This window comes from Pocillopora damicornis, chromosome 3 (assembly GCF_964200805.1).
Source record: "Pocillopora damicornis chromosome 3, jaPocDami1.2, whole genome shotgun sequence".
Taxonomy (NCBI): domain Eukaryota; kingdom Metazoa; phylum Cnidaria; class Anthozoa; order Scleractinia; family Pocilloporidae; genus Pocillopora; species Pocillopora damicornis.
The window spans coordinates 27,827,090-27,838,921 of NC_142672.1; the positions used below are offsets into that span (position 1 = coordinate 27,827,090).

General features: G+C 38.5%; 1 protein-coding gene across 2 annotated transcripts; it reads right to left on the minus strand.

Moving 5' to 3' along the window:
* On the minus strand, positions 1 to 7,154 carry LOC113666407 (bifunctional arginine demethylase and lysyl-hydroxylase JMJD6). Of its 2 annotated transcripts, XM_089202226.1 has the most exons (10): positions 6,943 to 7,154; positions 6,333 to 6,541; positions 5,590 to 5,742; positions 4,748 to 4,848; positions 3,264 to 3,507; positions 2,668 to 2,813; positions 1,942 to 1,984; positions 1,251 to 1,474; positions 638 to 721; positions 1 to 137 (listed from the first exon to the last, which is right to left on the minus strand). In XM_089202226.1, exons 1-9 carry the CDS (start codon positions 6,995 to 6,997, stop codon positions 649 to 651), a joined length of 1,248 nt encoding a protein of 415 aa, XP_089058352.1. In that variant the 5' UTR covers positions 6,998 to 7,154; the 3' UTR covers positions 1 to 137; positions 638 to 648. The 2 variants fall into 2 exon arrangements, with proteins under 2 accessions (XP_089058352.1, XP_089058353.1); XM_089202227.1 differs by lacking the exon at positions 6,333 to 6,541 and having other exon boundaries at positions 6,943 to 7,138.
* Positions 7,155 to 11,832: the final 4,678 nt, after the last annotated feature.

The following is an 11,832-nucleotide window of genomic DNA, read 5'->3' on the forward strand; positions in this document are numbered from 1 at the left end:
TTCGCTGTTTATAGAATCAATTTATTGACGTCTTTGAAATCTTTTCGTCCACGATTGCTGCATCGAGCTTCTGAAAAAAATGTTCTACGTTCCAGTTTGGGTGAGCATCTCATTTCGCCGGGAACATCCTGAGCAACCTAGAGAAAGAAAGTACATACCGAGGAAAAAACAGTTCGAGAAGATGGGACCTTTCTCGCCTTGTTGCTTTACTGCACCATTTGAGATCATGCAACGAGATGATGGGAAAGACCAAAACGATTACTGAACTTTCCACCCATTTGAATTCTCAAAGCAAATCAAGAAAAGATCACTAGGATTGCTATGATTACCAGGATTACTATGTCAGAGGTAATCCAGGATTGAAACCTCGTAGTCGTGTAGAGCGGCAGTAAGGTCGGTAACCAACGAGAGAGCTGTAATCGTACCACGTGAACGATTGGTCATCAACATGGCGCTTTGATTTGTAGCGCAATCTCCAGCGTCATTAGTGGTCACACATGCAAATGAACGCCTAACTGTCACGCAGGTCATATAAGTTACAAATATTTACTTTGACCTCTGATTGGCTCCTTCTGATATCAACCTATTTCTGATTGGCTATTGTGAGAATGTCGGGTTAAACACTTTAATCACTTACCTTAAGCACGGTCATCTACCACGTTTTGGGGAGCCTGGGCCTAAATTTTCTGCCCTTGATGAAGGTGGAGAATTCTGCTTCGGCCTACAAAAAATGAGATCAATATTTTAAAATCTCAGGCACACGAATTGAAAACGCGGAGCAAAAGGTCGTGGCATAATTGTAGGGTCCGTTATCGTTCAACATTTTTCTCAAAATCCTTTGCAAATTCAGGTCTCATGCAAAACATACACAAGGTAGACGCTAGCCTGGGACAGAGCAAAAAAGAGGTAAACAAAAAACAGCGGGGTACTTATAAAGGGTGACAGTCTCGTTTTCGTCTTGCTCGCCCCGCTTTTTTGCTCCACATCCACAAATCGAGAGCCTGGCATGGGCAAAAACAAACAGAACACAACAGAAGAGCTAACTAAATTCGAGAAGAAATTACTTCGCGCTGAAGGAAATCCGCATTTAGTTCGACTTCCAAGTTATTCACTAGGCAATTTTCCTCCAAGAAGAATGGTTCAAGGTCTCACAAAATGAATTTTGACGAGGCTTGAACTCAGACCTCTCGACCGGGAGTTGAGCGCGCTGACCACTGGGACACCCACGGCTCTTATAATTCATTACTCACCGCTTTCTTCTCCGTTTGTCACCGTGTGACGGGCTGTGCTTCTGTTTCTCCCGACACCTGTCTTCTTCTGAATCTGTTGTCTCAGACTCTGATGAATCACTAGAGGACGATGACGACGAAGACGACGAGGAGGAAGAGGCCGACGAGGACGAGTCGGACTGGACACCAGTGGGTTCATCAATATGCACACCGTCTGCTATCTCTGCTATCTCCGGTCTTTCTTTCTATATAAAAATACAATGAATCATATTAGTACCCTGGGAGGGGGAGGGGGAGGGGGGCGGATCTGTCTAAACACCCCTCAAAACACCCTTCTCCATAAGAAGGTTCCCAAGCAGATCACCGAAGGATTCATCTTCCGTTTCCTCTCAGCCGAGTGAGGATCACGAATTTGGCGCGAGTCGAGTGCGAGCAAAAGGCACAAGAACGTAAAATAAAAGGAAAGAGAGGATTTTAAAAAGCAACTGATGGCAGGTGGCGAGGGAGGGTTACTAAAACAACACAGCTAACATTCTTATGAGAAGTTTTAACGAAAAAGAAAAAAGAGAGAGATGAGGTGCGATCTCTAAAACCGAGAGAACTAGATTAAGCCAGGCCCTTTGAACAGTTGTATGACAACCTAAGAGGTTTTGAATGTCAACCCTGTGTAGATAACTTTAAACCCACGTAAAAAGCTTAAAATTCAACATACCTTTAACCTCTTGTACCATTTTTTGGAGAGTTTAGGCCTTCCTCTGAAAAACAGAATACAAAAAAAAATATATTTGATGATCATAACCAAATTTTGCTCACAACATCATCAACTTTATAGAAAAAAACATACAAAATTACAAACCACAGCATACATAGGTTGAATAGCGATAAGAACACATGCAAGAAGAAGCTTTGAGACCCTTTCAACCTCAACATTTTGCCTGGTCATACTGATAGAGGTTTGAGGTTTCTAGTACTTTGAGTATCCAGATTTATCCAGACAAAAAACATAATATTTCAAAATATTTCAATTCTTATCAGACTTAAGAAAGTAGTTATTAGATTGTGGGAAAACATCTAGTTTTTGGGTTGATAAATTATGCAGAAAAAAAAAGAAAACACATCCAACAAGAAACTACCATAAGCACCCATCTTTTTCACACAACACATTATTACTCCATTTAGTAAACTTTCAGTTTAAAAAAGACTAGAAAAAAGTTTGGTCAAACAACCACAGAACCCTTTGGTGCAAACTACTGAGCACCCAAGGAAGAGCACCAATGTAAAATAAATTTCCCACAGGAGCTGTCATTTGAGAATTCACAGTCTTACCCAACAAAAGACAAAACTACCTTTAACCTTTACAAGCTAATAAAATTAAGGTTGATTGAGGTCTATTTATGAGTATATTTTTACAATAAGAATTACACAAAACAAGCAATACCTGACTGTTTTGTGCCAAACAATGTTAAAATTGACAGGTGAACAAAAATTCTGCGTGACAGCAATTGTTGTGTCCAAGTTTATCACTACATGCCACCATCCACCTGGAATGAACACAGTTTCTCCTGGGCAGTGAAGGATCTCAAGCTTAAAAGGGGAAAAATAATGTATGCAGGTAATCATAAGCTTTCTTACTGTTGAAGAAAAAACTTATGTAAGTAACACATTATTTAAAAAACATGCTTGCCCTGTCAATGAAGCTGATTTCCACAAGGGGCATGTGGTTACAGAAACTGAATTTAAAATCTAAACAACTAGATTTTCACCCTTCAACTTTTAAGATCTGATTGTTAATTCTCCCTTCTAGCTGATACTCATTTCCTTGTAAATTAGTTATGAGAGCTTGGTGGTAGATCAAGATAGCAGCTTCTACCTGATAAGTTTGATTATTCTCATAGCCTGTTTGCTGAATAATGTATGGATATTATTGGGAGAAGTTTCATGTTAATCACTTCTGGAAGTTAAAGGGCTAACAAGAACAATTAAATTTTAAAAGAAATCATCTCCTGAAAATGAAAATGTGTGTGGTATTCTTACTGGTTTATACTCCTCAGGCCAGGAGGGAAGTTGAGTCTTGGGAAAAATTTTGGTGAACCATGTGACGGCCTCATCTCTTTGATCTCCACCCTCTGCACTAGTGACTTTTAAAAGATCCCTGGGAACATTTGTTGGGAACAGTGCCCAGCGTTTGTGTCCTGATACAAGACTGTTCCATGCACTTGTTCCAAGAGGATCTATGTGAATACCAGTGCCTGATCTGCCTGGACCCATAACAAACCATCTGAAAAACAAATTACAGAAGCTCTTGATGAATCTGATGACTCATTACTGCTGGATTCTGATTTCTGCAGCATGAAGCAATTCAGTGTATTGCTACTCCTCCCAGACTGGGAGCTGAGCTTCTGCTAATGCCCCCCTTTTCCTGTAATTCCCTAAATACAGTGTAGCTTCCCCAACACTCTTCTGGTATCTATTAATGATCCTGAGGGGAGGGGGGGGGGGGGAGTGAGAGTCGAGCATCTTACTCAAAACACAATGACTTAGTCAGAGCTTGAACATATACTTCCAGAGCCCAAGTTGTTCACAAAGTGGACAAGACTATCCACTGGATAAATCGCTATCCAGTAGATAGTGCAGTATGTTTTATTAGCCCTTATCCACTAGATCCATTGAATAGCATTATCTGCTCCTACAACAACTTAGCCCAGAACAAAAAACATCAGTCCACTTATTTTACCAAGTAATCATTTAGTGGAATATAGTCATCAAACTATCAATAAATCAATAACTCTGAAATACACCAGCTGATTACTCTATAAGCTGATTTGTGCATTTTGATTGGATCTTACATGTACTTGTGATCTATTTAAGGACAGAGGCATAGATGACATCATCATTAACAGCATTTTACTTTTTTATCATGACACAAAACCAACCTATTCCATGTTATCATAGGTCTGTTTCATATAAGATCACAGAAGATGTCACAATGCGGTTAGAACATCAATGACACACTCAGCCATGCCTTGTGTACTTGTGTATCACTTTTTTATCTTAACTCATTTTGTTGTCATCTATGACCTATTACTAACACATACATGGGTAATTGTGAAGAAGAGCTCCCCAAAAAACCTGTCGGCCGACTGTCGGTCAACTGTCGGCCAACAGTCGGCCGACAGTCGGTCGTCTGTCGGCCGACAGGTTTTGCCTGAAATATAGGCTACCTTTCGGTCCTTAACCTGTCGGTAACCTGTTGGTTAGCTGTCAGTAGATTGTCGGTAACCTGTCCGCCGACAGTTGACCGACAGTTGGCCGACAGGTTTTTTGGGGAGCTCTTCTTCACAATTACCCATACATGGCAACATGGAATCTATTTGTCATATATACACCACTATAAATTTTATGTTAATTTTTACTAATAACACTCCTTTTCATCATTACATAGGTAAAACAAAAACAACAATAATTTCATATACTTGGTATTTGACTCATATTGTAGTATAATAATTTATTAGTTATACCTATAAGGGGGTCTTCTTTTTTCTCCAGCAAATCTAAAGAGATCATCAGCAAAGAACCGTGGAACCTCATAATCAATCAACAATCTCTTCTTCTCAGCATGCTGTAAAAAAAAAATAAACAAATTGTTTGTTTAACCATGTTTGGACCTATCCTTTGGTTTAAAATTAGTCTTCATACATTTGTATGCATGTTGGTAAATTACGTAATCTGCAAACTTTGGTAACATTTGTATGAAATGTTGTAGTTATTATCATGGTGAGGTAAATAAAAAAAAGACTGCTGTTTGCCTCTCAATGAAGCCACTTCACATTGTTTTGTTACCATGCTGCTTGTCTTCATAAAGTAGTGAGGTTGTTAACCCTTTGACTCCTAATAGTGACCAGCACCTAATTTCTCCTTACAACATCACTCCTGAATCACACAATAAGGTCACAAAAATAAAGGAAATGATAACCAGCTAAAGAAAGTCTTGATTGTTATTCAAATTATTCTCAGCAACATCTTAGAAAATGTAAGGAGAACAGTATGGAGAATATGCATACTGATGTTAGGGTATAAAGGATTAATACCTTCCCTTATAATGATCTGAGTTAATGGAGGTCATCTTTTTACGTTCTAAAACCAATCACAGCTGATAAAAATCAATCAATCACAAAGGGTGGAGTCATATGACTAGTTCACCCCAGTTCCTGCCAAAAAGCAGCTGTTCACACTTGAAAAAATTACAACCACATCAGAAGTGTCTGCATTGGGTAGACAAACAATTATGAAACCCTACCAATAGTGTACTTTCACACAGTTATCTACTGGCCTGCTTTAAAAAAAATATGCATCACCTTACCTCACCAAAGGAACTGTCAAATATATACAATGGACTGTCATCTGTTTGATGTGCCATATACTCAGAGTAATATTTCATTTTCATTTTCACAGCATAGCCTTCATCATCTTCACCAACTTTAAATTTCTGATGTCTGTACTTTTTTACTAGTCTCTATGATTATAAATCACATATAGGTATGTTATAGATAAGGATATGAATAAAATATCAATGAAAAACCAACATGTAACATAAAACACAAAGGGGAAGTGGAATGGTCTATAATCGGAACAAACCAACATGACAGCAAGAAAATAATAATAATGTTATTGATCAAGTCATGCCTATTCTCTCTTTTAAGAAAGGAAGGAAAGCTTATATTGCTTTCACAGTTAAAAATAGAAAGTTGGGATATATTCTGAGGAAAAAAGGGAGGTTTACTACAGATCAGAGCACATGATAGAGGTCCTTAAATAGACTGATATTGGTAATAACTGAAGTTAAAAAACTTGAGTATTGGTCATCATCTGAGTCAGGGGTATGTCAGCAAAATACTTTGTAAGTATTTTGTTATCATGCAAATTTGTCCCAATGCTTTTACCTGTAAGATTCAAATGTTATTTTAAGTTTTGACCACTAGGTAAAGTTAGGTCTTTCTGCTTGATTTTGAGTAAATAGTTGCTTATTAAAGGGTTCTAGTAAGGGCTTGACACCTTTCCAGCAGAGAAGAAAACTCCAGAAGTATTTTATTTGATAAAAATCACCTCTGTTGTCCACTTTCTCATTGATTTCCAGTGATCCATCGCATGTGTCAACACAACAGGAATTCTAGGTTTTTCATATCTCTCTACAAACTCTGATTTTGAAATCTTATTGCAGTCCAGACGAGGAACATTGTCTCTGACACTTGCAAGACTTGTGTCAAATGTCTCCATATAATTTAATTTTGTCCAGCCATTTTCTCCTTTCAGTTCTAGTACACAAGATCAAACGCCCGTGATGAGTTAACAAGCTTAAGAAAATGCGATCTACACATTTTGCAAATATGTAAATAAATTCTGAACTGCAACGCTAATTCTAATCACATTTATATTCTAAATATGAACTGCATTAAGTTCATTATAAAGATCCTAAATAAATTTATGTAAACTTCGGCGGTTCTACTTTCATTTCAGCCAATTAACATCGATAACTTATTGACCTCGCTTTGTACAAACTCAGTATCTTTATAAATAAAACACAGAAAACAAAGAAGTTATTAATTGTAAATTTGAAAATAGTAAACTAGAGAAGAAAAAAACCAAAAGGCATAGAGAAATAACAAAATTGAATGAAATAAATGATCGAAGATTACATGACAGATTGTCTCCGCACCTGCTCTAGCCTTTCGCTTGGCAACGTCGACTCTTTTTTGTGTTTTTGCATCCATTGATATAGGCTATTGAAAAATAAAACTTGGCATACACTTCTATCTGCCTGCCATCCGAATTTTCTACCTTGCCCCGAAAAATTGGGGCCAAAACCCACAATGTTCCCTTCAAATGTCACACGTCCGACCAAAAGCGGAAAGGAGTTTAAAATCAGCGGTCAGCAGTTTCTCCTTATACCCAGTACCTCACCGATCGATGCTTTCCGCTGGTCCTCTCTAGTCCCCAGCTTGTCGCTTTGTTACCCCCTGATAAAAATTCTTTTCTAACAACTAGAAAGTCTAGGATCCTAGATTTCCACGAGCTTGCAAGACATTCTTATGAAAACTCGTAGATTTTAAAGGACAAATTGTTGTGGGAAATGGACTTACTGTTGACATAGTGAGGCATCGCCCAAGAAATCCTTTCACTTCTCGCGCTCATCTAATATTTGGCCGCTGACAAGAACTAATTTACAGCTAAAGAAAAATGAATAAAAGAGTGTTGTTATTTTATTAAGAGCGCATTCCAATTTTCAGTCACTACGTACTCCTCTGTCGGCTCAGGGTTTGAAACAAGCCCCCCCAAAAAATTATAGTTTCGTGATCACTCACAATTATGGGATTATACTGTATAAATAACTAAGAACTGAATCATTAAAATCAAGCTTTCTGTCTAAGTTATCAATTTTTTCATATTTCGGCAGAGACAACGGAGAAATTCAGGAAATTACATCCGAAATTGGATTAAGTAAATTCGGCTAATAATCTCAAGCAGGAGCCCGTAAGTAATGGCTCCTGTCTCAAGAAGTTCCTTCAACGACGGAAATCTCAGCGCCAGGAATAACCCTTGAAACCAAAATTGGATCGGAAGTTTCAGTTTAACAGCCTTTTCACTGCACATCTGTTTTTCGAATTTCTTCCGTCAACGAAGTTGTTTGTGGGGACTGAGGATAGTGGGGTGGGGGCCGGTGCATACCCCTAGGGGGAGGTAAGAGCTTCAACCTTATTGATCGTATTGTAATTTAACAGGATGCATGGCATTTATTGAATTATTGTAAATCCGCTGCGACCATAGTCTGAGAAAAACTCCCTTTTTTTTTTGTCCGAAACTGTAAACTTTGACCTCCATTCAGCCAATAGGGTCGCAATCATCCAGCGTATCGCGCTTTTCTAAAGAGACCTTACCATCTCCTCTCACTATATTAAGAAACTGGTAGTCTAGATTTACATATTACACGAAACTCCGGAAGAGCAAAAGATTCAATTATGCAATTGAATTAAGTGAGATTAGCCAATAATTCCATGAAGTTCCTCCAGTCGAGGAGATCCGTGTACCGAAAATAACCCACAAAAATTTCACTTTGACACCTATTTACGGCGTTTTCTTTTCTAGGTATTTATGATATACTAATATTAATCTTGAATATTTTTATCACTACTTGTGCGCAGAGGAATGTGGTCTAAGAAACTGGCAGTTTGGGAGGACCAACCGCCGAAAATCTAATAGACTGAGAGACTCAATTATTTAATGGGATTTTAAGAGAGATAAGCCTATAATTCAAAGAAATTCCTTAACAATGAGATTGGAAGGGCTGAAATTAGTCCAACCGCAAAACCATTGGATCGGAAGTTTCAGTTTAGCAGCCTCTTTTTTTTCAACTATCCTAACCATCCTCATCAAAGCAGTTACCTTTGGAACATGGGGAGGAAAGCGGAGTGGAGGAAGAAGGGAGGGGGGGGGGGTGTTTAAGAGCAGCATAACAACTACGCTTTTAAATGTCATGTAAACATAGATTATTCAGTGCAAAATATAATTCAGTGGGATGAAAGAAAATTCGATCGTAGAAGACCGTTTAAATATCTACCAAATCGGTTATTACTTAGATTGCAAGAATCATATCCGGGGTGTGCATGGGGTGTGCTATTTTTGTTATCATGTTGCCTGCTTCATTTAGGAGTCCTCTCTTCCTTCTTTTACTCCACGTCCAATCTCAAGAGTGAGACACAGCCGCCCGTGCAATGACATCGGCTCGTAATTTAATTAATTCATTTCCCAGTGCATTTCCGCAAATAACATATTCCTAGAAAAGCATAGCCCGTACTGTGTATCGGCGATCGTGTCGCGGCCAAATTCTTCTCTTCTCCATCTTCAGCGTTTGGCGAGTGAACCCTAACATGAAGATATTTAGGGGTGAACACAGAATATAATATGAACATGGACCATAAACTGCAGACGCTCCCAGTGCAGAGAAAGATCTGAGGGAGCTGGAAGATGTTGGAAGAGTCTATTTGAAGTGTACACGGAAATACAGCAAAGAAATGGAAGCCTGGTACTTGAATTTCGAAATAGAGGATTGAAAAAGCTGGACGGCTCAGTCCAGAGCGATGGTTTCTGTTCGTTTAGTATCTTCTCTCCTATTGATGTACCGTTTCCGCTCCACAGAATTGTCGACTACCGGGAAAGGAAGAGGGGTAATTGATACATTGCTTTTGTTAAGTCATCAAGGGAAAGTTCTGTCCGCTGTTTCCTATAAGATTCTCTCTTTCAGCTGCATCGCAAAATTTTTTTTAAGTGATCGATTGTGCCAAGTACAAAACTAACAAAATCAACAACAAAGTCAATGAATGGTGAAGAATTCCACTTTTGAATTAAGCATCAGTAATTAATCTGTCGGCGTTTTTTTTCCTCGAGGTAGCAAGTTAGGCCACATCAATGAAGCCAAGCAGCTGCGACAGTCATGGTTTCTCTTAAGTTCCATCTTCCTTCGTTTCTCTTGGAGTTAGACTTCACATATTCTTTCCATGACGAAGTCTTGTCGCAAGTTGAAAGTTGAAAAGGCGACCAATAATATTCACCGACTTAATCAACTCAGTTGTGGCCCGAGTGAGTAAGGAATGCCATGTAATCTGAAACATTTATGGAAAGAAAAATGTATTAATGCTATGTTTCCCAGTCATTGTTGCCTGAAACTATAACAAACCTAATAACACACAACATAAGTTTTCAGCAAATTTTATTGAACTGTTAACGAAGCAAGATCATCCAAAAACTTTTTATGTACTCCTCTAAGTAGGATACGGCATCTTAGCGTCATTTACTCACAAAAGTGATAAATTTGTAATTTCTCCTAACAATATCTATACATACTTCAACAAACTAGTGATGAGAAAAACATACTTAACAACTTAAACATGTTTAACTGACGTGACAACAAACTCTCCTAGCAAAGTTTGAAAATAATATATAGTGGCTAGTTGGGAGAATTGAAAACTAGATCTTGTAGATTTAAGTGTTTCTTGGAGCGTTCAGAGTGTGCTGCTGTCAAAGAATCGGTCAAATGAACGTGATATCATCTACAGAATTTTATTCAAAAACAATCCACAAACATCAGAGAAGAACGGTGTACGGTACAACAAATGGCCCTGTACTTGAAAGCACTAATCAACAGCTTTCGTTTGAATCACGCGGCATCACTTAAAAACAGAGTGAAAGCTGAGAATTGTGAAAGGTTTCAAAGTATTGCTGACAAGTGTCGGACGATCAGTCGTTCCTCTCAAAGAAATCCATGAGATGAAATTGTACCTCTTTGTGGTCGCTGAGCTTGACAGCAACATATCTCCGGTCTGTTTATAACTGATTCGTAAGAAAGGAAAAAAAAATCTAAGTAAGTGGGGACGAGACTGAAGGAGTTCTCGGGGGTAACCGCTTAAGAGATGTACTGTCAATCAAAACGCGGTGAGACTCCGCTGTCATCGACAAGTTGCTCATGTTTTATGTTCAACAGTGTTAAGTTTTTAAGTACAATTATTAGCTGCAAATTTTGCCAGTTTACCCCCCGCTCGAGAGCTAATCATGCGGCCGCAACACGCCGAGGACTCTCAGCAGAACGGTAGGTATCTCACATGGAGAACAAAGGAAAAAGCTCTTATCAAGGGATAAACGGATATCTCTTTTAAGTGGTTTTAATTAAATGTTTCCGCGAGCTTTTAGACGCCTCAGGACTGAGCTTTATATAGAGCCTTTTGTCAGCTGAATGTAATTATGTTATCGCTTCGTTGTTTTCTCAATTGACCTGTGCAAACTGCAAAGCCGCTCAAATATTTAGAGATTTTTTTCTGTCCATTAAGTTGGCACAAAATAAATAGCTATGCGCACGCCATGAAGGAAACTACGTCTTTCTATGGCTTCCTGCCAGGAACTCCTATTAAACAGGACGTTATTTATCCGACAAAACCGCTTAGGCTGGGTCCACTTGTATTGTTCTAAATTTAATGCGCTTTTAATACGCAACTCTTTAGAAACTGAATATGCTATTAAACAAAATACCGAGATGTTTACGACTGCATTGGTTTCCTTAAATACCGGATTAGAATGTTTGGAATTTTGATTAAAAGATAGTCTACGTTGAAATGCGATAAAAGGATACAACTTTAAGACGATGTTACCACCTGTCTCGCTTCTTGCCCCTTTTGATCAGCATTTAATCATTTAAAGCATTTCACGTGGCTGATTTGCTAGAGAAATTTTGCAAGACGAGGATAGAAAAGAGATGATAGTTGTTTCGATAGAGGTTATTTTCAATCTGTTTGTTTTTCCGGTCTCGAAGTCATTTAGTTCTGCTATTCTTCAACAAATGAAGTGTGTTTTGTTGAAGACAAAAGCTATCTTTAAGAAACATTTCTATCCCTATCGGATAACAACTGGGTTGAGGGCAGGTAGAGGAACAAGGGATGTTTTTTATCAAAACAGCTCAATCTTATCTCTGTAGAAATGTCTGTGGTTTTTAGGGATGATCTCTGATTCCCAGATAAGAAGAGTACAAAAAGGTGCGATTGTCATTTGGGGTTTGCGTGTC

What these genes read in the sequence shown, in the direction of transcription:
- LOC113666407 (XM_089202226.1), bottom strand. Translation starts at nt 6,997, where the DNA reads ATGGATGCAAAAACACAAAAAAGAGTCGACGTTGCCAAGCGAAAGGCT. An exon ending in TTGACAGTTCCTTTGGTGAG is followed by an intron (nt 4,849 to 5,589) that starts GTAAGGTGATGC and finishes TTTTTTTTACAG; the next exon opens with CATGCTGAGAAGAAGAGATT. An exon ending in AAAAGAAGACCCCCTTATAG is followed by an intron (nt 3,508 to 4,747) that starts GTATAACTAATA and finishes TTTGTTTTTCAG; the next exon opens with ATGGTTTGTTATGGGTCCAG.